The sequence below is a fragment of the Prunus dulcis genome, chromosome 1 (assembly GCF_902201215.1).
Source record: "Prunus dulcis chromosome 1, ALMONDv2, whole genome shotgun sequence".
Classification (NCBI taxonomy): domain Eukaryota; kingdom Viridiplantae; phylum Streptophyta; class Magnoliopsida; order Rosales; family Rosaceae; genus Prunus; species Prunus dulcis.
Window position 1 is genome coordinate 29,164,974 of NC_047650.1, and position 24,396 is coordinate 29,189,369.

General features: G+C 37.0%; 3 protein-coding genes across 8 annotated transcripts; all 3 read right to left on the minus strand.

Moving 5' to 3' along the window:
• Positions 1–1,490: 1,490 nt before the first annotated feature.
• On the minus strand, positions 1,491–4,222 carry LOC117630662 (UDP-N-acetylmuramoyl-tripeptide--D-alanyl-D-alanine ligase-like). Its single transcript, XM_034363364.1, has 3 exons — positions 3,006–4,222; positions 2,795–2,898; positions 1,491–2,511 (listed from the first exon to the last, which is right to left on the minus strand). Exons 1-3 carry the CDS (start codon positions 3,873–3,875, stop codon positions 1,941–1,943), a joined length of 1,545 nt encoding a protein of 514 aa, XP_034219255.1. The 5' UTR covers positions 3,876–4,222; the 3' UTR covers positions 1,491–1,940.
• A 37-nt stretch (positions 4,223–4,259) lies between these two features.
• On the minus strand, positions 4,260–10,212 carry LOC117630671 (transcription factor SRM1). 5 transcript variants are annotated; one of them, XM_034363402.1, is made up of 3 exons: positions 10,118–10,212; positions 7,853–8,594; positions 4,260–5,225 (listed from the first exon to the last, which is right to left on the minus strand). In XM_034363402.1, exons 2-3 carry the CDS (start codon positions 8,236–8,238, stop codon positions 4,727–4,729), a joined length of 885 nt encoding a protein of 294 aa, XP_034219293.1. In that variant the 5' UTR covers positions 8,239–8,594; positions 10,118–10,212; the 3' UTR covers positions 4,260–4,726. The 5 variants fall into 5 exon arrangements, with proteins under 5 accessions (XP_034219293.1, XP_034219284.1, XP_034219276.1 ...); XM_034363393.1 differs by lacking the exon at positions 10,118–10,212 and adding an exon at positions 9,417–9,964; XM_034363385.1 differs by lacking the exon at positions 10,118–10,212 and adding an exon at positions 9,036–9,366.
• Positions 10,213–13,828: 3,616 nt separating this feature from the next.
• Positions 13,829–24,328, minus strand: LOC117613867 (probable inactive serine/threonine-protein kinase scy1). 2 transcript variants are annotated; one of them, XM_034342474.1, is made up of 21 exons: positions 23,925–24,328; positions 23,550–23,648; positions 23,286–23,437; positions 22,784–22,856; positions 22,540–22,662; positions 22,180–22,288; positions 21,223–21,302; positions 20,996–21,077; positions 20,030–20,169; positions 19,825–19,935; positions 19,604–19,720; positions 19,378–19,467; positions 18,417–18,470; positions 18,133–18,207; positions 17,882–17,957; positions 17,622–17,721; positions 16,680–16,749; positions 16,276–16,349; positions 15,787–15,896; positions 14,936–15,196; positions 13,829–14,527 (listed from the first exon to the last, which is right to left on the minus strand). In XM_034342474.1, exons 1-21 carry the CDS (start codon positions 24,048–24,050, stop codon positions 14,250–14,252), a joined length of 2,400 nt encoding a protein of 799 aa, XP_034198365.1. In that variant the 5' UTR covers positions 24,051–24,328; the 3' UTR covers positions 13,829–14,249. The 2 variants fall into 2 exon arrangements, with proteins under 2 accessions (XP_034198365.1, XP_034198364.1); XM_034342473.1 differs by having other exon boundaries at positions 13,829–14,530.
• Between the last annotated feature and the right edge of the window lie 68 nt (positions 24,329–24,396).

Here is a 24,396-nt window from a genome sequence, read left to right on the forward strand (position 1 = left end):
CATGAGTCATGTATGGCTCATCAATTGAGAATAAAGGCACAGGTAGACTCTTAAAGATAATATTTTAACAAAGATAATGGGAAAGATGGTATCTTTGCCTTGGTTGCTTTAAGAAAAGACATTTCAGCATCCCCTTGCTATATTTGCCAAGGCATTGCAAATCGGCCGACCCAACCCCAAGGATTACAAAAAAAGAAAGAAATGAAAAAGAAAGTACGTAGCGGAAACAGTATCCTGTCCTGATTAGTTGGGTTGGGAAGGCTTTTCAATCATAGAAGAAATGAACAAGTCAAGCATAAGCATGCGTTAGTTGCGTATTCTCTCTCTCTCTCTCTCTCTCTCTCTCTCTCATAGTCTAACTGTAGTAGTAGTGTATGAGGATGTGTCGTTGAAACCTTTTGAGCTGGCCATTTAGCTTTGTGATGCCACCACGACCACGCCCTCTAATAAGATAAGAGGAAAGGAAAAAGCAAAGGGAAAAGAGATTTCAGTATTTGTGACATGAGCCAAATCACATGCTAATGAAGGCCATTAAGACAGATGAGATTTAGATGAACATATAGATAGATATAGCGATGATGATGTTGGAGACTGGTATCAGCTTAGCTAATAGCTATCTGAGATTACTAATACATCAAAACCAATTGCCTCCTGTGAGTGTGAGTGAGCTTTTGCCCATCAACCAACCTCCAACTTCCAAGGGAATGGGAATGCAATGTGCTGCTAACAGTTTAAGAGAAGCTGACAGCTTTTTTTTCTTTCCTTTTGGGGAAGACTTCGATTCACAGAAATTGCAGTTGCAAGAAAAGGTGGCGGCAGTTGGACAAGGAGGAGGGCCACCATCCATCCACCACATATCCCCTCCCATTCCATTGAAGCGTGTTAATTAGTCAAAAGACAAAGGCTTAGCAGTGGCCTTAGCCTTGTCACATCACATATTTGACAGGGCAAGTGCGTGTATGCTTATCTGGACTAGAGTCATCGTCCATTTGGCATTAATTCCTTCCTTTTTATCATCTCAAAAGCCACCTTTTCAAATTTCAATCTCAGGTCAGGTGTATGTGATTGGTTCCCTTCCCTTCCCAGGAAAAAAAAGAAGAAAAGAAAGTAAACAAGGCTGGCTAGGAGGAAAAGTAAAGAGAGAGAGAGAGAGATAAATATACGATCTTCACCTTTGTTTCCAAAATCCAAGATCCCCATCCATTCATCCTAAGCATAAAAAAGCAAGGCAAAAGCAAGCAAAAAGTGTTGGGGAGATAATTGGATACTCCAACTTTTGTGTTCGGGAGAAAAGGGGAACACACGTCAAAGACGCATCAGCTCCCATTCCCCACCCACATGCATTTTCATGCTATTTTCATTTTCTAGCTTTATAAACCAAACCAAACCAAAAACCAGGCCTCGTGCTTTCAATTATTACTAGTAACATCTTATTTTAGCTTTTCTACATCATCTTATGACGTTTTTGAGCTTCAAAGTTGACAATTGCATTGATGATCCAACCAAGACATTATAAACTAGAGAAATTATGATGTTCACAACAGCACCAAGTTGTTGGAAACACCAAAAATATATCCAGTGAACGTACAACTTTTCTGTTGTTTATTTATAAAACTTTCTACTTTGATGTTTTGAATGACTGAAGGGTTTGCCAATTACGTTACGTCCAACAATAATTTAGGATTCCTAGTAAAGGGAATGGAGCTTTTAAAGTTTAGACAAGTATATGAGCCCCGATCGACGAGGTCCTCCTGCTGACACCACCACATCCGTCACCAAACCATCCATGAAAATTGAAATAGGAAATATAAGAATTTTTTTGGAGGGATCTGATCTGACCTGCCGCAACAATGAAATAATTACCATGTATAAGTGCTTGCATCCTGCCTTTCAGTAATGAGCAAATCAACATTGACTAGACTTGACTGGACAATCAATCATCAACATTCCATTGCTTTAATTGCATTTACAACTTTCTCCATTTGCATTGCTCGACTACCCTTTACCAAAACAACATCATTATAACTAACCCTCTTCACAATTTCTTGTGCAAAAATTTCTGAGTCAAGAGCATACACAATATTTCTGTCTTCAAGCAAGTTGAGATTCTTAGCAGCTGCACAAAACCTCCTCCCAACAAGCCCAACTAAATCAATATGAGCACTACAACAGCAGCACTTCAGAATCATCTTGTGAGACTCCAACTCAATTGCACCAAGTTCTAACATGTCGCCAAGCACGACAATTCTTTTGCCTCCGCAATCAATATCAATACTCTCTAGTAAGTCAATGGCGGCCTTGGTGCTCACAGGATTGGCATTGTAAGCATCATTCACTATTTTGATTCCATTTCTACCGACTTCAAGCTCCGACCTCATGTGAACAGGAGAAAATGCTGACAGGCGATTTCCAATTTCAGAAAGAGAGACTCCCAAAAGGGTCGCAACTGCTGCTGCTGCACATGCATTGAGAGCCAAATGCAGACCTGGACTAGCTATCACAAATTCTACCCTGCAAAAGGAAACCACCATTTCAATGATACGTGTGAGCAGGAGAGCACTTAATGCATGTCGTGATGAAAACAGCAGCGACGCGACTTGACCAAAAAGCAATGGGTATGCAATGAAATATCTGACAGGTTTTGATGATCTACAAAGCTCTTTGTCCAATATTTTCGATAAAATTTATGTAAACAAGAAAGAATCATCATATTTCATGGTATAAACAAGGTACACTGAAGATTTCACAATGTTTTATATTTGAGATCAGATGAGAAAGTTTATGAGGGGCTTACATCTCTTGATGATTCTGTAAGACAACTCTAACTCCAAGACCTCCGTCCGTGCTTTCTGACGCGACCAACCGAACATCACACCCCACTCTCTGACCAAAGAGCACCTGCTTATGGCAAGAAACAACAAACAAACCAAATTTAGTAATGGCACACAGAAAAAAAGAAGAAGAAGAAGAAGAAGAAGAAAAGGGTAATAATATAAATAGGTCACCTTTTTGACACCAATTGGTACAGGGAGGCTCATAACAAGTGGATCATCAGCATTCAAAACACAAACATCCCCGGGCTTTGCTTCGGCCAAAATCTCCCCCTTGGCCATGCCTATCTCCTCTAAACTGGAGAAATTTTGAAAATGGGAAGCGCCCACATTTAAAATGACCCTGATAGTGGGCCGAGCCATCCTCGCAAGCTCTAATATCTCCCCCTTCCCACTCATTCCCATCTCCAAAACCACAATCCCAGTTCCTGCAGGAACCCCAATTAGCGACAGAGCCACCCCAATTTCACTATTCCAATTCCCACGACTTTGATGAACATGAAGAACCAAACCTCTTGAACTTTGAATTTGAAGAGCCAAAGCTATCATGCATTTTGTGCTGGTCTTTCCCACACTCCCAGTCACTCCCACAACTTCTCCATGGAACCTATTCCTCGCATAACTTGCCATCTTCGTCAATGAACTTACAGTATTGCCATCGAATTGAACGAAGCCCTTGTCCCAATTTTCGCAAACCCGGTTGCCGATAACTCCGGCACAGCCTTTATTACGGGATAATTCCGGGGTTATGAAATCGTGGGCGTCGAAGTTTAGACCGGCAATGGCGAAGAACCATTGGTTGGGCTGAAGGGTTCTGGTGTCTGTAGAAACGGTTCCAGGAGGACCCCATTTCACAATCCTGCCATTGACAGCGTCGGCGATCTCAGAGGCGGTCCAAGTGAGATTGGGGGTATTTGGGGAGCTAGGGTTTATTGAATTACGGGTGACAGAGATGGAATGCCTTGATTTTATGATTGAATTTGAGAATAAGTGAGGGAAGGAGGAGGGGTGTGGTGTTGCTCCAGCTGCTGCTGTTGCAGACATTGCCGCCAAGTCAAATGTTCATAAGAAAGGAACAACCTTTATTTTTGCCCAACTCGATTAAATTTTGTTTCTTTCTTCTTTTCTGGGTCGAAAAACCACTTCATAAAGCCGAAGGGCAATAAACGAACACAGGAAGGCCACAAATGCCAATTCAAAAAAATGCCTGAGAAGAAGAAAGCAGCAACACAAAAACAAAAAAAAACCCTAAACCCTGGCAATGACCAAAACAAGATCATCAACCCACACAAACACTCCACCAAAACAAAAAACTAAACTAAATCAATGAACACTAACCAGGGAAGATGGGGGACGCAGTCACTTCACATGCGATATTTTTACCATCCAGTGAAAACTTAAAGCCTTTTGTTAAAGATGGCATGGCAATCAAAGAATACTGGATTTATTACACAAATTCTACAATACATCAATGCTAACGATGTGCTATTGCTACCCAAAATAATATTTCAAATGTCAAAGCGTCCCTCCACAAGTTTTGCCTTACAACAGCTCTTCAGCACTTCACTGCCTTTCAATGCTCTAACGATTTCCATCAAAGACAAAACAAATACCAGGACTTCTACCTGCCAATAAATATCGCCATCTTTTTCCCAATTGCCGCCTATACACATTCATGTAATTCTTCCCCCATATAGAAATGGCTTATTTCGTACAAGAATAGACTAGTAATGGTAAAACATTCAACAACTTGTGCTTTGCTAATACCTAAAACATGCAGGCTCGGAGCAAAATGATCCTAAAAACCCAACATCGAGCACAAGCTACAAGGGTGGTGGTCTCTGTTCTTTGTACACTACATTCTGAAGCTGCTGCTGCTACTGCCAAATATCACATTACCTATGAGAAGTGTGAGGCATTGGATATGTCATGGGAACCATGTTCATTGGTGCCCCCGGAACAATTCCTCCAGGTACGGGGGCTCTCAGACCATATGCCATGTGTGGAGGCCCTGCAGGGAGATTCACAGGTGTGCCAACAGCTGATACAAGGGGTCCTCCAATCGGTTGTCCTATAGTCGGTGCACCGTACATGCCAACCCCTGGCCCTGGAGGCCCAGCAGGAGATTGTTTGGTTGACTTGCCAGAAGAACCTACTGCAGAACCATTTGCTTGACCTGTTATTGGCCCTTGAGGTGACGAAATGTCTCCATTGTTGACACTGGTGATATCATGAATGCTTGATCTCCTTCTGTCCTTGTTCATTGAATTCAAACGTATGAAGTACTTCTGTGCGTGGCTTGCCACTTGTGTAGGAGTTCTTGTTACCACAAAATTCCGAGATATGCTTCGCCAGTCACCTTTCCCATATTTCTCCAAACCAAGAAGAAATAGCCTGTCATGGAACAAGAACAGGAAAAAAAACGTAAGAACTTGTTCTCAACTACAACAGAGAACTCACAACAACAAAAATACCATCAAAATGTATGTTTTTCATAGGACACAATATGTGTTTGATATCATTAAACATTGCAACCATCCTTCTTAAAAGGGCACGAGATTTTTAACCACAGTTAATATGACTGTAACTCCCAAACTGTAAATTACAACAGAAATATATCTCTTGCAAGTCATGAATATATTTTGCACATAATACTACTTCAGTCTATTTCAGAAATCATCCATGCAGAAAACAAATTTTCACTTTTCTCAATTAAGTTTGTATTTAGAACAGGCCTAATGAACAATAACTGCAACAACTGTAAAAGGTCAACATTGACCTCTGCAAGTTCAAACGTTAATACAAAGTTTCATAATCAATATCCACATTTCATTTTTAGCTCCAGAGTTGAGAAAGAAATCCGAAATTGTTCATGTAAGTTAGGGTGCACGAATAAGATCAGCTCTGAAGGCATAGCTGAAAAAATACTGTGAAGCTTAATGCGGCTATTAAACGATCAAGAAAACTGACACTTTGACTGCACCGGCAATGGTCATTATTTTTTAAAAATCTCTCAGAAGCAAAGCATCAGAAAACATTGCAAGGTTGGTCTAAGATGGCAGTGTCCAGGACGTGTTGAGGAAGTTGTGGCAAAAGGACCACATTCCATTAGATAAGCTAGTGAAGTTAACAGTCGCCAAAGTTTCACACTTGGCCAACTTGGAACCATATAAAAGAAATTGAACACGATCAGGAAAATTTGGTTTTGGGGATTTGGAAAAGCTTGAGATTCCCTATGTTGGAGACTCACAAGAGGGGTCAACACCCTCACCAGAAACATAAGCTTTCAATTTTTACCCTATGATAAGAACCCAGGTGACAACAAAAGATGAACACTACCAAAATGCCTACTTAAAAACTGAAGAAAGAAAATTTATCAAGCATTATTAATAAACAGAAATTTATTGATATATACAAGTCAAGCACAACTGTTTGAATTTTCATTTAAAGAGAGTAAAAATGGCAGTCTGGATAACAAGAACTTGAATCATAGCACATATGGCTTACATATGTCCTAGGATCAGATCAGGGCACAAGTCTGCGAACATGATCAGCTGGTTTATATGAAAAGACTCTGAACAGACTTGGATATGGATTTTTCATTATTTCTTTAAAACCTCACATTTTGGACAACACAGCCTAGCCTAAAGAAACATTTTTTTGGTAGTGGGGAGGAAAGAAACATGCACTTGCAAAAGAACTGTTAAGAAAGGAGAGGGCAATCAAAACACTAGATCAGAGAAGTACTAAACTAATATATCATGCACTCATTGACTTATGATGATTTTCTAGTATATACAATTCTGAGGAAGAGCAAAACCTCAAGTTCAAAGTTTTTAGCCTATATAATTTCTTACTTATATAAGACACAACTTGTAAACAGGAGAAGAAAAGGAAAGGAGTACAAAAAGACAAGTTCCCACCCTAAAGCCAACCAGAAATAGGCAAATTATAACTACATTTGACACCTTAGTTCTATACTTCCATAAGTATACCATTTTCTGATGAACACAATTACTGTTCAGATCTAAATATACAGATCACATATTTCTGCTAAAATAATTACCAGCCAATCACAATTTGAGTCAAGCAGGTGCGGCAGTTCCCAGCCACTTCATGCCAGTGCCAAGTTGAGAACCATTAGTTTCTAAATATTTAGCCCAACCCAATGTAGTAGTGCAATATGCCAATAGCTGAGGCTATGCATATACCAAAATCATTATATTAGGATACAGGTGATCCATCAGTAGTCACCAAATCCCAAAGAAAAGTTCAGATCAAAGGAACCTACATGCATATAAACTAATGGTTTCTCATTTCAGACAACCTATCCTAAAGGTTGTGCTAGACCAAGTCCTGTTTTGGATAAGCTGAAATTATTTACAATACTTTTTCTTATGTAAATTTTCATGTTTCAAGATTTAACTATAAGTCTATAATGGTAACCCCGGAGATAAATATATCTATAAAACATTAAGTCTGTCATACAAAATGACAGAAAAACTCTAACGAAACCAAACCAAATAATGCATCAATGTAAAAAAAGTACAAGAGGGCAGAGTCAACTGCCATGATAGACATGCATTTAAATATGACAAAACCATGTTTTCTTCACTTATGCCATTATCCTTCAAGATTATAGTGCAACAGTTATACCCTACTGGATATGAGCTTGAAGACTAAACTGAATTATTGAAACATGCCATGGATTTAATAGAAATAACAAAAATGGAATAATTTTGATATGGAAGTTCTTCAATACAGTTTACCAACTATCATCACCATAAAGCAACTTCAGAAAAAATTGTTGGACAAACACACTTAAGATCATAAAGTTGCACCAGGGATGAATCTCCTTGTAAAAATTAAGTTATCTCAAAAGTATTTCTACTATTAATTATAAAAATTAAAAAGACGTGGACTGGAAAGAATAACAAATCTTTAGCTTCATTTAGATACTTCCACAAGTGCCACCTATGATTAGGGAAAGAAAATAATTAAATCAACAATAATATATTCACCTGTGTTCATCCTCTGTCCAAGCAATCCCCTTTCGGCGCTCCTGATCTGCCTTTGAAGCCTTAGTTCCATGATTAGATTCACTGCTGTAGTTTCCAGAATGTCCACCTTTCTTATTAGTTCCTTCGTCACTGGCATGGCTTGTCGAACCCTCTGAAGAAGAATTGTAGCAAGGCAGTGGCACAAAACCAGCTTCGATCTGGTTTATGTCATCAACTAAGAGTTCATAATGATGTTTTATTTCCTCTATGGTTTTCCCTGGTACATCAGCTGCAATTTTTTCCCACCGATCTGAAGAATCCTCAGAATAAGTTGCCAGAGCATTCTCAAATGCCTTATCCTGCTCTCGACTCCACAAGGAGCTACTACCTGCTTCATCCACGGTCATCTATGTAGTCTTGTTTGACTCAACTATCCAAAATATAGCCCACCGGAAGAAGAGAAAAAAGTAATCTAGCAAACTCCTCCTGTTGATTTATGCTACACCTGGTCTGAAACTATCAACTGTCCAGAATTGTTCTTGGGACTTGGATCTAAATTATTTCAATAGTGGGTTACCAGTAACAGCTTCTTTGATGGTGGGCTAAATTATGGGAAGCAGATGCGTCAGACCACAGAGGTAAGCAAGAGCAAAAATAAACAGACCCAGAGAACGCCAAAGAAGCTAAACTCAGTGAAGCGTGCGAAGATTTCAATGGTGATTTGCTCCACAAGTCAATAATTGGACACCTCTGAATAGCTGACCTATTGATGAACGAAAAGGCAACAAAGTTCAGTTAGACCATGAGAAATCTCTGAAATCCATAATATCAAAGACGCAATAAATGGCAGTTTAAAAACGAATAAGAATTCAATGCAATTGTAAATTTAGTAGAGTGGTAATTAGGGTTTTACTTTGTGAGATATGAAAGATACTACGAAATAATCACACACAGAAGAAAACTCAGAAGTCTTTGATGGACAAGAATAGTAATCATACTGCCATTTTCACTTCTAACAAAAAAAATCCCAGTTCTCAGCAACCCCACTGATATGAACAGTTTTAACAGCACAGGCCCACAAGGAGTTATCTGCTACTCCAACCCACTGTTTTGAAACTCAATTTTACAGTTTTATACTAAACCTTTCTCACTTTGAATCCATGGCCAGACTATATTTGATGAACCCCCATCCAAAATTACCCACCTTATTCTCAGTGAAGAAAAGCCACATGGAATGGTAGAAGATTTCCCGGTCGTCAACCATGAGTAGAAATCTCATCCAGTCAATTCTACGTTTTACGTAAATGCACCCACTTGGTAAATCCCCTTTTTTCACCCATTGTTTTGGGGAAACCTACCTTAGGATCTTTCCCTTCCCACCCTGACTCAGAACAGTGATTCTAGAGACCAACAAAATGCTGTTAAACTAACCAGATAGAGAGAGAGAGAGAGAGAGAGCGAGACGGAGAGATTGTCTAATAAAACACACAGTGCATAGTACTAACTATAAAATTAACCAACAAGCAAAGAACTTTACTTTCAGAACCAGTGTTATCAGATTGTATTAACAGGAAAGTAACCTAACCTTGAGTGTGCAAGACCTTGCTTCACCTCCTCTCTCTCTCTCCTCTGTGTGTGCGGTGTATTTCTCATATTTTACCAAAAGTGAAAATTTTGACAATTCAGGTATTTACTCTGATTGCATATTTTACTGTAAGTTTACATAAACATAGAAACTAAAAACAATAAAATCGAATCAGAAGCCTAATAAAAACAAAGTGGGAAGCATCCAGAATTTAGATAAACCCAAAAATAAAACCATCAAAGAAAACAAAGTCTGGGCTGAGAAAAAAGCCCCAAAAGAGTATGGAAATTTACAAAGGGCAGGCAAATAAATTATGAATGATGTTGATTGGTTATCCTGAGATATTTACAGAGGAGGTGCACTGCAGAATGGGTCAGTTGGTCCCATCCCCAACAACTACTTGCACATACAAGGACAGTTGGGATTGAAAAAGGCTCATCCATTTGATCCCAACTTGCTATACACTCTGGAATCTGCAATACCCCTATTAATATTTGACAGATTAAAAAACAAAAACAAAACAGAGGGAGAGAGAAGATGAACATGAAAAATTGGGTTTTTCCGTTTCTTTTCTATACTCTGTATCCAAACAAACAAAATCAGTATTATATGTCGTCGGGATAGGATAACTATGTGCAGTTGTAGAGCCAACAAAATATAATTGAAAATAAGTGTGACATGGGTGTATCTCAAAACATCACCTTTTCCTCTTTTTTCAGTTGCAAAGTGAGCAAATTATTCAAAGTTTCAATCTTGTGCTGGTCATTCATTTGCAGGCATTTCAGCTCTGGGACTGTGCACTGTTGCACAAAAGAGAGTCAAGCAGACTATCCTATATAAACATTGGAGGCACATCCCTTATTAATTTGGGTCCTACACTAATTATTAATAATATCATTAAACAGATTTATCCTGATTTTAAGTTTTGAAAAGTATTAAATGTTTCGTATTTTTTGAATATCTCATCCGCACTTAAAGCTTCCTTTGATGGCAAAAAATCATCTAGTTCCCCTTTTATGAAGGTTGACAATCACATATTTTTTTCCTTTATTCTTTTTTATTTGGTTATTTTTTTACAGGAAATCTGCAATCACACATATCATACGCTCCTATTTATATAATTTATTTGGAAATTATTGTGCTTAGGGTAATATATATTGAGTGCTGCTATTTTCACCATGTATGATATTTTCTTATTCATTATGTAAATTTTGGAAAATACAATTCTATCTTTCCACTATTATTCCTAAAATACCATTTAATTATTAATTCAACAAATTCTTTTTGCTAATCAAATTATATATATATTCTTTTGTACATAACACGTGTAAACACAGACGTAGTAAGATAAATTAAATATCAAAGACTCAAAAAACGTTTTTTTATTCATATTTTTCATTTTCGCTTTCATCTTCGAGAAATCCCAACTCTTTGGAATTTTCTTCTTTCTCTCAGCAAGAAGAAAGATTTCTGCTTTCGTTTCTTGTTCGAGCTTTTGGGTAGTTTGTTTTTTTGGCCCAATTTTCACCATAAAATTCGATGTTTTCTTGGCCGGATTTGGAAGTCTAATGAAAAGCATGATTTCCGGTGAAAAAGAGAACAAAGATGAGAGGTTTCAATGGAATAATGGGTATTTTAGGAATAATGGTAAGTAGAAAGATAGGATTGTGTTTTTTCAAATTTACATAGTGGGTGAGAAGATAAGGTGAATGAAGAAATATGACAATATGAGTAAAAATAACAGCGATCGGAATGCTCCAGTAGCACAACAATTTTATTTTGATTTTTCTAATTTAGTCCACACAAAATGTGCAAGTTGCTGCTACTGAAGAAGTGAACAAATAAAGTCAAATAGGCGGCTTTGGCCCTCGCTTACACAATTTGTGCAAAAATTCCACCCTTTTGAAATTCTTGCTAAAGTACCCCTATAATTACTTTATATTGTCCACATGTCACTTTTTTCAGCCTTCCATATTTTCTCCTAGCCACTTGTCTCTGTGCTCCTTCATCGTCTTCTTCACTTCATCCTTATACCATTATATAATGGCGCTATATTAGTGTGCATATATCGCCAATTGTTATCTTGCATGAATTCAAACGATGTGCACGCGTATCTTGAGTCACCAAATCTCATGTCAAGGGACGTCGATCCAAGAAATGAGTTACTAATGAAGAGCATAATCCAATTAAACACGGGGACACCTATTTATGCTATTTTATCGGTTAAGCATTCTGTGACACGTAGAACATGTGACCTACAAAGGAACCCACATAGTCCTGTCAAAACACTAAGACCCATAAACAAACCATCGGCAGGGTGAGCCTTCGGCATCTTAGCCTATAAACAAACCATTGGCAAGATGAGCCTTCGTCAACCCAACATACTAATCAGGGTAAATAAGGCACCTGCTACACCAGGTTGGACAAAGGACATGTGGCAGCCTTTCAGTCAATGCTCACAGTCCCATATCAAAATATTACTCAAGCTGCACACCTCCAAGATCTATAAATAAGGGCAAAAGCCCCCAAAATAAGGTAACTATTATATTTGACTACTTAATCTTTACTTTGTCCAAATTGCTATTCACTATGTCCTTAAGCTAACTTAAGCACGGGAGTGTCTTCAGTCGGTACCACACCAGTGTCCAAAGTCTTACCACTACTCTTTGTCTTGCATATCATCCTTATATGCCGAAAAGTCCAAAAGGCCGAAGGTGACGCAATATCTCTAAGTTGAGTCTAAAAGTGATCGTACATTTTTAAGCATCAACACCACCAACAGCCCCGTATGGGTACAAATGCAGCAACAAAGGGATACTAAAAATGAATCAATTCAAGTGCGCATAAACCTATGCATATGGATGGAGTAAATGTGGTTTTGTACAACAAATACATTCCTTACAGAATGGTTAAACATGGCATGCTTACGGTTCCTTCTAATAAAAACACAATATAGGTCAATAATGTCAATTGTAATAATAAATTGTTAAAGTTTCCACACTTGTCCCCTTCGAGCCCCTTTACTAATCTTTTTAGTTTTTTTTGTGGGTATGAATAGTTCTTCGACAGACAAAAGATAACCCAATGTACAACTTTACTATTTCGGGGTTGAATTTTCGATTAAGTTGAGAGAAAAAAGGATGGGAAGTCGTCGGCGTTCAGCCGTTAGTTGTTCGTTTGTAGAGGAAGACGAATGAAGTGAAGCAATGAGACTTCCTTGGATTTTGACGGATTGGGAATGAAGACGACGATGAAGGAGCATAGTGCCACTGATTCATAGAGACAAGTGGTTGAGAGAAAATAGCGAAGGGGAAAAGAAACTGATATGAAGTATTTATAGAGAGTAATTTAGCAATAAGTTTAAAAGGAGGGCATTTTTGCACAAATTATACAGGCAGCGACAAAGTCGTCTATTTTCTAAAATAAATTTGACACATCAGCGCATGTTCAAGCTTCAAAGTTCACGGCTTTCAAAAATAAAAAATCAAAAAAGAAACACATCAAAGTTCACGAGTTAAGCAAGCACATGATTTAACTTGGGACCGAATGCGGCCCGTTTCTCTCATCAATCTGCAATTCATTATTGCGTCTAAAAGCATAACACATCTTTGAATGCTTTAATTTGTGGTCAATTTTGGACAACACAATCTATTCAGACATGTGAGGTCCCCTTTATTCTTTTTTATTTTTTTATTTATCAAAGATATACTTCATTAGATTAACGTCAACAATACAATATAAGTTCACATTTGATGTATGTTTTTCTCTTTTAAGCGGATACACGTTTATAGCTTGAACGGATTAAAAATTCACACACTAGCCCCTTGGCACATGCGTGATGTGCGAATTGATTTTCTTTTATATTTTATTTTTAAAATTAGGAAAAGATAACATAAGTAGTTATGTTATATAAAAGTAGGACTTAATTATCTGATTTTATTTTTAATTTTTAATACGAAAAAAATGAATTTACCAAATTATCCTTATTTAATTAATAATTTCATTTCTTAATATTTGCATTAACCAAGAATATTTTCTAGCATTTTGAATGTTTCACCATTCTCTGCCTTTTATTTTATAAATATAGATATGCCTTTTATTATATATATATATATATATATATATATATATAGATTAACACAGGAACATGTAATTTTTGGATGTCATTTCAAAATAGCCAAAAGGCCACGTGGCATGTCCATCGGCCAAGCTAAACCATGAGTACCACAAAATTTGAGCCCATAGGTAGATTACTAGGCAGAGCCTATTTTGGGCTCTGAGTATTGGGTTCAAATTTGAGCCCATAGGTAAATAAACACTCAATTTTGGGTTCAGAGTCGGGCACAAAACTAACATAAGCAAAGTTAAAACGAGGAATGTGCAAAAAGAAAAAAAAGACAAAAGAAAAAAAGTTAAAACGAGGAAAATTAAACCCTGGGTTCAGAGTCAAGACACAAAAATTCCAAGGCTTTGACTACTACAAGAATGTGACAAATTAAATCCCAAATTTACAGGCCCAAAAATTGATAGCCAGTTTCCTGCTGCATCTATATCACCTAACCTTACACCATAAGATCAGACCAAAAAAACACCCTAACACCATAAGAAAGAACTTGAAGGAAATTACATGACAGATGGCTGCTTCTGTGCTAACTGAAACAAACAAAAGAATATCATTACAAATCAATTAACAAGTTGGAGAAAGTGCAAATGCAATTCCTGTTGGCACCAAATGTCCTATTATAACATGAACACCAGCCACCAAAAGGGAGGGAAATTTACACAAATTTCTTTAATCTTAACCCATAATTTTATCTTGTTCTTTTGCATAATTTACACCCCAGATGAAGACGTCCGGTTTATTCTCTGTGCACCCAGTTTTGGAGCAGCAGGTTTGGTTCCTCGACCTTTCACAGCTGCTAGGGGCTTTGCCTTGGTGGTAGGTTGGGGAGCAGCAATGGCAGCCCATGGATCATCATCATCAACTGCTCCACTTGTTTTTAAATTCAAAGGTTTTGAAATTGTTTTGGGTGCCGGGGCGGCAATGGAGCCCCACAAATCATCATCTTCATTTTTGATAGCCTTGGCTGTGTTTTTCGGTCTCAAACTTGTTGCTAAAAAATAACACACAAAATATTCCAATTAACTAACACCAAAACTATATAATGAAATGCCAGATTAACAAAGGAGGACACATTACAAACTAAGATGAACTGGGGAAAAAAGGGCAATGTTAAGGTTCTACCAATACACATTATGGTTATCAGACACTTTGTAGGCCATTATAAAGGAATCTGGGAAATTAAGCAAATACTCCTTAACAATATCAGATTTATCCACCTCAAGAACATTCTCATTGGTTTAAAAATAATTTGGAGTTCAGAAACACACCTTAGAAGCAGTACACTGCATTTTTAGTCTATCATTATAACCAGTAAACTTATATACGTTTCTGCAACATTTTGTATTCATTCAGTCTTTATGTGAACGCATAACAGAAGCTAAAACAAAGTGATTACCTTGTTGTTTAGGCTGCGAAACAGGTTGCGAGACCGGCCGCTTTTGAGCTGCTTGTATACTTGCAAGAACGGGAGATGGTTTTGGCTCTTCCAGAGGTTCAATATCATCCCAACCATCCTTGTCACTTTCATGCTCTCCGTCAATTCCATTTTCAAGTTCTCCCCAGCCATCTGTCGATGTAGGGGACTCAGGTACATGTTGATCCGCAAAATCTGGTGTGGTACTTACATGGGCAGTTGCTGTGCTTGGAGTATCCACCACTAGGATTACAAGAGAATGACGAGAGAAATGCAATCAAACAACAGAAGCAGAATCAAGAAATACATAGTTCAACATCTCTTATATACTGGAGGAAGGAACCAAATTGATGTGGAGAACACAACCCCACTTCGATTTTTCTCAGTTGATTTTTTAAATAACCAAATTTGGAACTTGGCATATTAGATCTCCCACATTCAAAACTTAATCCAAGTATGTCTAAACTGACAATAAGAAAGAGATTCCAATATGGAACGATGGCTCTATTTCTCATGGTTGTTGAATCTTCTTAGTTTGGCCGGATCTGGTTAAAATTCAGATCTTTGATCACACTTATTGCTAGCCAGACTAATTAATGGAGAATGGATGCTTTTATAAAATATATACACTATAAAACATTAAATTCCAAACCATATGATAAGCTTCACTTGACTAAAAATTGATATAATAATTTGGCATATGCATGTGAAAATTTTGAATTTTTCAAGGGGGGTGGCATTTACCAAAAAAGGAAAGGATAAAAAAAACCATAGCCTACAGATATCCAACAAGCTAAACACATTTAAAGAATCCAAGTTATCAAGATGTGTACCTGAGCTTGCATTGGAAGTCGTTTCGGTAAGAGATGTACTGATATTCACAGGAGCAAGTGGAGCTTGTTCAGAAGGTTTACCCTTGAGAGTCAAGGAGCTCATTGCCCATCTGCATGATAATTAAACATTTCATTGGCCATTGACTTCAAGAGAACATTAGGAAAAATTTCAGACCAGATGCAATTTAATATAGTACTTGGCAAATGAGATGATAAGACAAGCACCAAGTATAGATATAATTACATCAAGGTATATTTACAAAACAGGCACATATGAGAGGTCGGTAACAGATTGGTATTTATGGAAATTCCATGACATCTCTCAAGATATATATAAGTCCCTTTATCTGAAATAAGTTGCTGTTCTAAAATCTTGTCTATATAACTACTGAAACAACAAAGTATCATATACAGCTTTGTAACATAAATAATACAGAACCCAGCAAAATATACATCAAGACTAAAGCTCTTAGAAAGAAGTCAACTTACCCCAGTAAACTAGCATTTCCTGGTATTGATGAGATCCCGAGACCAGCAGCCCCAGCAGTATCTCCTGAATTTGTCTACAGGGGACAACAAAAAGAAAGAAAGAAAAAGATATTATCAATATGACACATTATTGCAAAGATTAATGTAGTAAACATCAGTTTTCTGAAATTTCCTTTTGCCTTATTCCTTAAAGATTTCGCTATCTATACATAATATTTGCATTTGCAAAGTTGCATCATAGAATGTGAACAGAAACTGATTCACGATTAAATGAAAACTTCATATACACAAGGTGTCCGACAAACTCAACCCCCCACAACAAAAAAATTATACACATACACAACCATCACCTGCATGAAGATATGAAAAATAGAATCAAACGAATTAAGAATTCTAACACACACCTTTTCATAGGATTGCTTCACTATCTGTAGAAATTGATCAACTGCTTGAAATGCCTTTGAGCGAACATCACTGTTTCAAAGGCAAAAAAGGTATAATCCCCATTACAAGGATTCCAAGTAGGACAGATACAACAAAATGTAATCTTTTACAGATCTAAGTGTTATAAGAGTGAAGTTATAAACAACTTCTCTACAAAGTCTGCTTAGATCACGCAACACACAGGTTACCCAAGCAATGACTTGAGAGCCTGTAATTGGCTTACAAACATCCTAATAATAGGGAAGAAGAAGGGAAAGAAAAACCATTAAATTTGTTAACACAACATCTCCCTTAGCATTCCGAATATTCATGTTTCCTCTCTTTCACTGAATCCACAAGGCACTAAAAAACTTACAGAAAATAATAATTTGAAAAGAAAGTATAATTCTTTCGTATGTTAAAATCTAAAAAATAAAATACTTCAAGGAATATACAGTTATTCAGAACAACATACTGAAGAAATGTCCAACTATTTTGTGTCTATGAGCATCAATACGAGGATGACCTTCTAATGACCACAGAGAATCTAAATTATTCGGTTATAACTGGACATTATTTTTTTTAAATAACCGAAAACGTCTAGACCAATAACCCTATCCCTTTAATAGTCCAGGGACAAGAAGAGGTAGGAGAATCTCAGACTACATAAGTGTGACTTTAAAACCATGGGGAAGCAGTTTCTTTCAGAAACATGATGCTTACTTCCTGCTAGGAATAATGACATAGCCCTATTAAAAATGTAAATTGTAGGAATTGACCAGATCAAGGGCAGATTAAAATACGGTAGAACAGGTAACCATTAGCATGCCACAGAACATGAAACCACAGTAGAAAATCACATAAATGCTAAGCATCTTTTACAAAATACAGAGAGATGTAGAAATCGTCTGCAGCATACTCACTTGTCGGGATCAATGGTAAGAACAACAATATTTGGGAGAATCCGAGTTGCAATCTCAGTGCTGTCATAATAAGAACTGGTGGCGCATAAAGCCATAATACCTGCCAAAAGAATTTTTTTACATGTCATAGAATTGAAGAGTTGACCAATGTAGGAAAATGAAGGTAAGGACAAATTTAAAGCACACATGTCAAAACCCCAAAACATTATTAAAAAAAACCTGGCTAAAAAAATACATGGATAAAGAGAAAATTCTAATACCTGCTCCTCGGGCAGGTGAGAAAGTATCACGTAATGCACGGACAGTAAATGCATTAATCAAAACTCTTTTCCTTGTCTGCATTTAAATATGAGCACCATCAGCTTAAGACAGAAATATTTTATCAATATATGTTCACAAATCATTACCAAATGACCAAAAGAACCCATCTACCACTTAAGGGAAGAACCAAAAAAAAAAAAAAAAAAGTACGCATATGAAACAGTAGGTGTGGCAAATGGATGATACTAACCCCATCATTCAGGTGGGTTGCAATGTTCCCTAGCAATATAGTGGTGTTTGTTCTAATTGCTGGTTCTTCATCAACCTGCAAGACAGAGAGAAGTTAAAATGGTAAAGGAATGCAAAATAACAGACAAATCGTGGCTATATCGTATGTTCCAAACACATAAACTCACAAAAGAAAATCTTCAGAAACAATTAACAACACGAAGAAACACAATGTGAAAATCAACACTATGAACATTCATTTTAATAGTTAAATCAGGCGCGTCAATTCAGAAGTTAATACCATACCTGTAACTTTGAAAGATACTTCAACAAAGACCCTGAAATGGTACGTTGAGAAAGCTACAAAGTAGATAGACAAACCCATTAGATGAGAACAATCACATAATGTGACACTTTACAGGGATAGAATCACATCTTAAACTAAAACAACGACTATTATTATCCACCAAGAAGAAGATCAAGATGGACACATTAAATGGATAAGTACATAAAATTGTCACCAAAAAACATTCAGTACAATGGAAAACACAGCAATTCATCAAAAGCCCATGAAAGATTGAGCTTGGGCTTACGCTGTTTAAATTAAAACATTGCTGAAAATTGTTCCAAAACTCCAACTCTAGATCTCATGAAGTATGTTTTTTGTTCTATCTTCCTCCATCATTCGAAGCCAAAACAGACCAAATACTATATCCCCGTAAAAAATAAAAACTAAAATATAAAGCTGGCAAATAAGTTTGGTGATCCCACCTCTAGATTTCATGAAGTATGTTATTGTTCTATCTATTTTTGCTTCCTCCCTTTCAATCCCTAAGCAAACCAAATGCTATTAGCCCCTTCTAACTAAACATTAGAGATCCACAACCACCAGACTTCCATGTTAAAGGGCCATGGTTGGTGTCCCGTGTCTGAACTTGAACGTCTGCCAAAAAATTTTTTGCAACAAAACCTGCTTATAAATATTTGGAAAATATTAACACCAAATTTTCCAAATTCCAATTCCAGCAACCCTCGAGAGAGAGAAATAAAGAATTGTGCGAGCTATATTTTATGTGGGCGCAAAGGTTGACATATTTTCTTTAAAATAATATTAAGTAAATTAAAATAACAAGATAATCTTTCACAGGGAACAGCAAGTAACTCACAAACACTAATTGCCCTAAGTAACTCACAGGAACAGCAAGTAACTTATAATATAAATTACCCAAAGCAGGAACCACGCAACCATAAAACTGGGTGCACTAACCTTGGGAGCTAGAACGAGCATCGACTTAAGAGTCAGTTCCCGGAGAAAAGCAGATGTGTCAGAGAACCCAGTAGCAACGTGGGGGTAAACCTAATTTCAAGCATCACAGGCAAATTTAGAATCTACAAACTAGAAATGAACTGATGCAAGACTAACAGGGTTGACAATAGAATCCAGCTAGAATTTGTGTGATCGTTAAAAAAATGATTAATTGTTGATTTCATACTTGCTCATCAACAACTTGTGCTGTTAATGATTCTCCAAACTGATCGACATGTTGCAAGAGACCAACTCGAATAGCTCGGTCATTGGACGCAAACAGTTTCACAATTGTTGGCAGCACCTAAATATATACGCAAGAAAAATACCCACATCAGATTATTACAAACCTAAAAATAAAATCACAACTAGCAAAGGATATATGAAGAAGTACTAAAAAAGTAAGACCTTCACACTGAATTCTTCGGTTGAAAGCCAGGCACCCATTTTCAACAATGCAGTCAAAGCAGGTGCAGCTGCTGAACCAAATTCAAGGGCAGAAGCTAATAAAGGAAGTAACTGTAGAAACCGGGAGGAAGGATTATAATCTGATACTAAAAAGGTCGATTATATATTTCAAAGTCGAAAAAACACAAAACTCCGAAACTCACACCTTTTTCAGCACAATTTGGCGAGGTAGCTGCTCCGCTAAATTTGGAAGCTTGCGGAAGAAGGTATCCTTCTCAACACTATCTTTCAGATTTAGAATTTCCATGAAATGTATCGTATCCACCAGCTTATTTTGGAAATACTCTGCAAATCCAATTGTTGTAGTACTTAGTCAAATAAGAAAAAATTAAACTACCAAAGAAAATGTTTGTGAAAAAGAATACTATGACACATAATATAGTAAAACCACCAAGGTATAGAAAATAGAAGGGGCAAATATAATATTCTAGGAAGTAAATGGTACACACGCATGATGCATACAACTTCAATCCTCTTTTGGGAGAAGGGGCTAGCGTTCCTCTCATATTTCCTACATTCATTTGTAGGACACCCATTAAATTGGGAATTTCAGGCACTTGGAGACTTAACACTCATGTCCACCATGCCCTATAACTAGTGTCCACCACACCCTATACTCATCTGAAAGCTTATATTTGACCAAATAATTTAAAAATAGAAAAAAATCTGAAAGCTTATACTAAGATTAATTACTGTAAGATTAAGATGCACTTTGGTCACGAAACGTTTGCATAGTTACAAACAATCTGTCATAGAACCATATATTTGAAATTATAGATTCATGAACATGCACTGATTTAGTTGTTTCTAGTACCTAGATAATTATGATTTATATGTCAAATTCTTATAACTAAAAAATCATATATGTATGGACAATTGCATATAATTATATATAAAAAAGAAACCTTAAAACAATCCAAAAGTCAGATAATGTATTACGCATGCACAGACAGCCACAGATGATAATCAAGACAGGAAACTAATAGATGCTATATAATATTATATGAAATGCCAATCAATCCTCAAACCATGAAGCAGACCGATATTCTCAAGACTATAATTTCTCAAAGACATAAGAAGCAATTAACTCAAGTTAAGACGGAAAGATCACCACTATTTTCTATAAGCTTTGACGTATTCAGCCTACGAGAAGGCGTGGAGCTCAAGAGCCGCTGATAATCTGGAAGCAGAGACTGTGAGACAAGAAAATAGAGAGATGCAAGTGAAAATGAATCTTTAAAAGGATTAACACATTTCAGACACATGTAAAATATGCAGTTAACATTGTAGTTTTCAAGAGAAATTAAACAGAATAAGGTACAGTAGAAGGCTACTAACCTTTGGAATAGAAGCAGTGTTGCGCAGCTCCTCTGTTTTGCTTAACTTCAGACCAGAGAAGAGTTCATAGATAAGACAACCTATCAGTTTAAATAAAGAACTTAGATTCTTAAGGGAAGTGTATTTAACTCACAGGTCAGCAACAAAATATGAAACTCAACAGCTAATAAGCAATAAAATTCATATGAATGACAGTATAATTTCTTTTATGAGAAACATAATAAATTCATTAATATAAACTAGTCAGCAATACAGCAACAGTGGATCAGCATTCACTGAAAATACAATCAAAGCCAATATAACAACCTTAGCAGTACAAAATCGGTATTACATCAGGCAACAAAAAGCCTTCAAACTCTAACAAATGACTTACGATACATCATCCCTCCGATCCACGTTAAGATAAAACAAATGGAATATGTCTAAATTTATTGAATACCAAAATCCCCAGCAACAGCAGAAGCATAACCCTGCCCCACCAAAAAAAAAAAAAAAAAAAATCCACTTCCTTCCACCTTTTGCCCTAAAAATCCTACCATTTCTCTCCTACTAAAAAACCCAAAAGATTGTTATTTTTCAACACAATACAAATCCACAAGGCACCAGCCTTTTTTTCCCCTCCACCACAAGCACAAAATTCCTTCATAAAAGATGCACAAGAACATGGAATCACCTGACTCAACCTTGCTTCACAAAAAACCTATACCACATCCTGAAAACAATGGGACAATGAAGAAAAAGCAACTCAATCTGTACCACGATATTAGACAAGAATGACCCTTCTCACTAAAATTGATAAAAGTAGCCAGATCCAGTACACATGTAACAGGAATTAAAAGTCATTTCTACATCTCCAGAAAAGAATTAATTAAGTTCTGCATAACAGATCGTTTATTGATCAACTTAACACAAAAGACCAATAATCATGTTGTGCGGAACAGACCACAACAGACTTACCCAATCCCCAAGAATCAATGGCCCATGGTGGAGACTTTCTGATTGCCGCCCAATCAGACTTCAACAACTCCATGGGTTTGTATTGTGGTCCAACAAGCCAGGCGAATTGCTGAAGGCAAATAAGAACTAGTGAGAAACATATCCCAACTTCTGACTATTCTTAAGCAATTTTTTAAGCACAAATATCCACAAGAATATATCTTAGTGGAAACAAGCAGCATTCTATCCATTACTATTCAAACAAGAAAAAATAACTAAACTTAAGAATAGGAAAGTAAGCTCTTCCACTTAAGAGAAGCTAGGTAAAATAGAAACTTATTGTACAACTGTTCAGGAAATAAATCTGAAAGACATGCTTACCAGCATTTGTCCAGCAGAAGCTTCATTGCTGCCATCAAACTCAGATAGCACATCAAAAGCATGCAGCTTCCAGTCCAAAGTTTGAGTTACAACAACACTGGCCAAGCAAACGTTGGCATGAACCTGCAGTAGCCAAAAGCTAGTCAAACAGTATAACAACAACTAAAAATTATATATGAGAAAGAGAGAGATTATGGCACTGTCCCCATGCAAAATGCAGGTATTTCCGATTACGAAAACTTACAAGTTTACAATCATTATTTAAAAAGCTGACAGCTTTAGCAATCTGGTGCAGTCCCCACGCGAAATACTCATCCCTAACATCAAGGAACAAAATGCATAGATTAAGTAAATTCTAGAGATTTAGTGAGAACCGCAGTGTCTATTTATAAGATTTGTATGTGCAATTGTGTAAAGAAAAGAAAAAGATATGCATATTGAAACAAATTACGTAGCAGAATAATTGAAAAAGAAAAGACAAGCTCTAGTAAGGAAGAGAAATAAAATTTAAGATACAAAATTTAGAATGAGATGGTGAAGTGTAAGCAACTCATAAGATGACATGTTGTGTGGGCAAGGCAGAAAAGAAATCTTAGAAGATATGACGACTTTTTCTGAAGAAGGAAGAAGTGTGTGTGTGTGTGTGTGTGTGTGTGTGTGTGTGTGTGTGTATATTGTTGATGGTGTTATTATAAAAAACAAAAACAAAAACAGGAAGGGGAGCAGGTAGTTTATGTTTGAAATACCTTTGGATACCTTGTAAACTGAGTTCCTTGATCTTTTCAGAGAGTGGCATAACAGGCTCGGTAACAATATAGATAGTTTGCTTGGTGGTAGAAGCATCCAAAGTTTCAGCCTCGGTACTATGAAGAAAGGATAAGATATTTGGATGTCTGACCTGAAAGGAGAAAAACAAAATCAGAAATGAACCAATTTGCATTTGCATATGTGATTATGAAACAAAATAGCAAAATGAAATGATAAATTGACGACAACAGAAGAAGACTCACAGTACGGAGACGCTTGACACCATTGCGAGCAGCGGCCAAATGGCCATCCTGAGCATTACTTCCAGATATAGAAAACACGGACACCGGAGACCCATCGTCCTGAAAAGTGTTTTTTATTTATTCAAAAGAAGGCCAAAACAAACCCTTTCATTCATATTATTTCATCCCAAACAAAACATCACCAGCCTTCTTCAGGCTTCAGATCCACTCAAGACTCATCCACATCCACCATTGGCATGATGAAACTTGACGAAGAAACATGCATACATACATACGAAGCTATATAGATACATACACATATATATATATATATATAGAGAGAGAGAGAGAGAGAGAGAGAGAGAGAGAGAGAGAGAGAAGGTGACGATGACGGACCTTGGAGGTGCCCCGGAAGTGAGTCCACGAGCCCCAAGCAGAGGGGTAAGGTTCGCCGATATTGTAGGGCAGATCTTTGGGTCCAGTCCCCGATCCACCCACCACTCCCTTCAAGAATTTCAACATCTTCCCTTCCTTGTTCTTTCGCTGCAAACGCAACGGCGTCGTCTAGGCTCCCACTTTCAGTCAGATCCTAGCACTCTTGCCCTCCTCTCTCATTCCAAGTCTCCGTCACTTCCTCCTCCAGGCCCTCCTCCTCTTCTGGTCTTGTCTTAAAACTCTTTTCTTTTTTAATTAAAATACAAAAAAACAGAAAGCCAAAATAATTAATAAAATTTGATGATCCCAGATCCCAATCGGGAAATCTGCTGGGTTGGAAATTGGAATTGGATCATGGGTTGAGTTTGAGTCCACCATTTCAATCTTATTTTATTATTAATCTCTTTTGGGCCTGGGCTTCATCGAGCTTGAA

Bases quoted from the DNA above. Each gene is read 5' to 3' on its own strand.
- LOC117613867 (XM_034342473.1), bottom strand. From the start codon at position 24,050: ATGTTGAAATTCTTGAAGGGAGTGGTGGGTGGATCGGGGACTGGACCC. The intron at 23,649-23,924 runs GTCCGTCATCGT...AACACTTTTCAG, and splicing joins ACTTCCGGGGCACCTCCAAG to GACGATGGGTCTCCGGTGTC. The intron at 16,350-16,679 runs GTGTGTGTTAGA...TGTCCCCTGTAG, and splicing joins TGAAGCAATCCTATGAAAAG to ACAAATTCAGGAGATACTGC.
- LOC117630671 (XM_034363402.1), bottom strand. From the start codon at position 8,238: ATGACCGTGGATGAAGCAGGTAGTAGCTCCTTGTGGAGTCGAGAGCAG. The intron at 5,226-7,852 runs GTGAATATATTA...GTTCCATGACAG, and splicing joins TGGACAGAGGATGAACACAG to GCTATTTCTTCTTGGTTTGG.
- LOC117630662 (XM_034363364.1), bottom strand. From the start codon at position 3,875: ATGTCTGCAACAGCAGCAGCTGGAGCAACACCACACCCCTCCTCCTTC. The intron at 2,899-3,005 runs GTGACCTATTTA...TGCCATAAGCAG, and splicing joins TACCAATTGGTGTCAAAAAG to GTGCTCTTTGGTCAGAGAGT. The intron at 2,512-2,794 runs GTAAGCCCCTCA...TTCCTTTTGCAG, and splicing joins TTACAGAATCATCAAGAGAT to GGTAGAATTTGTGATAGCTA.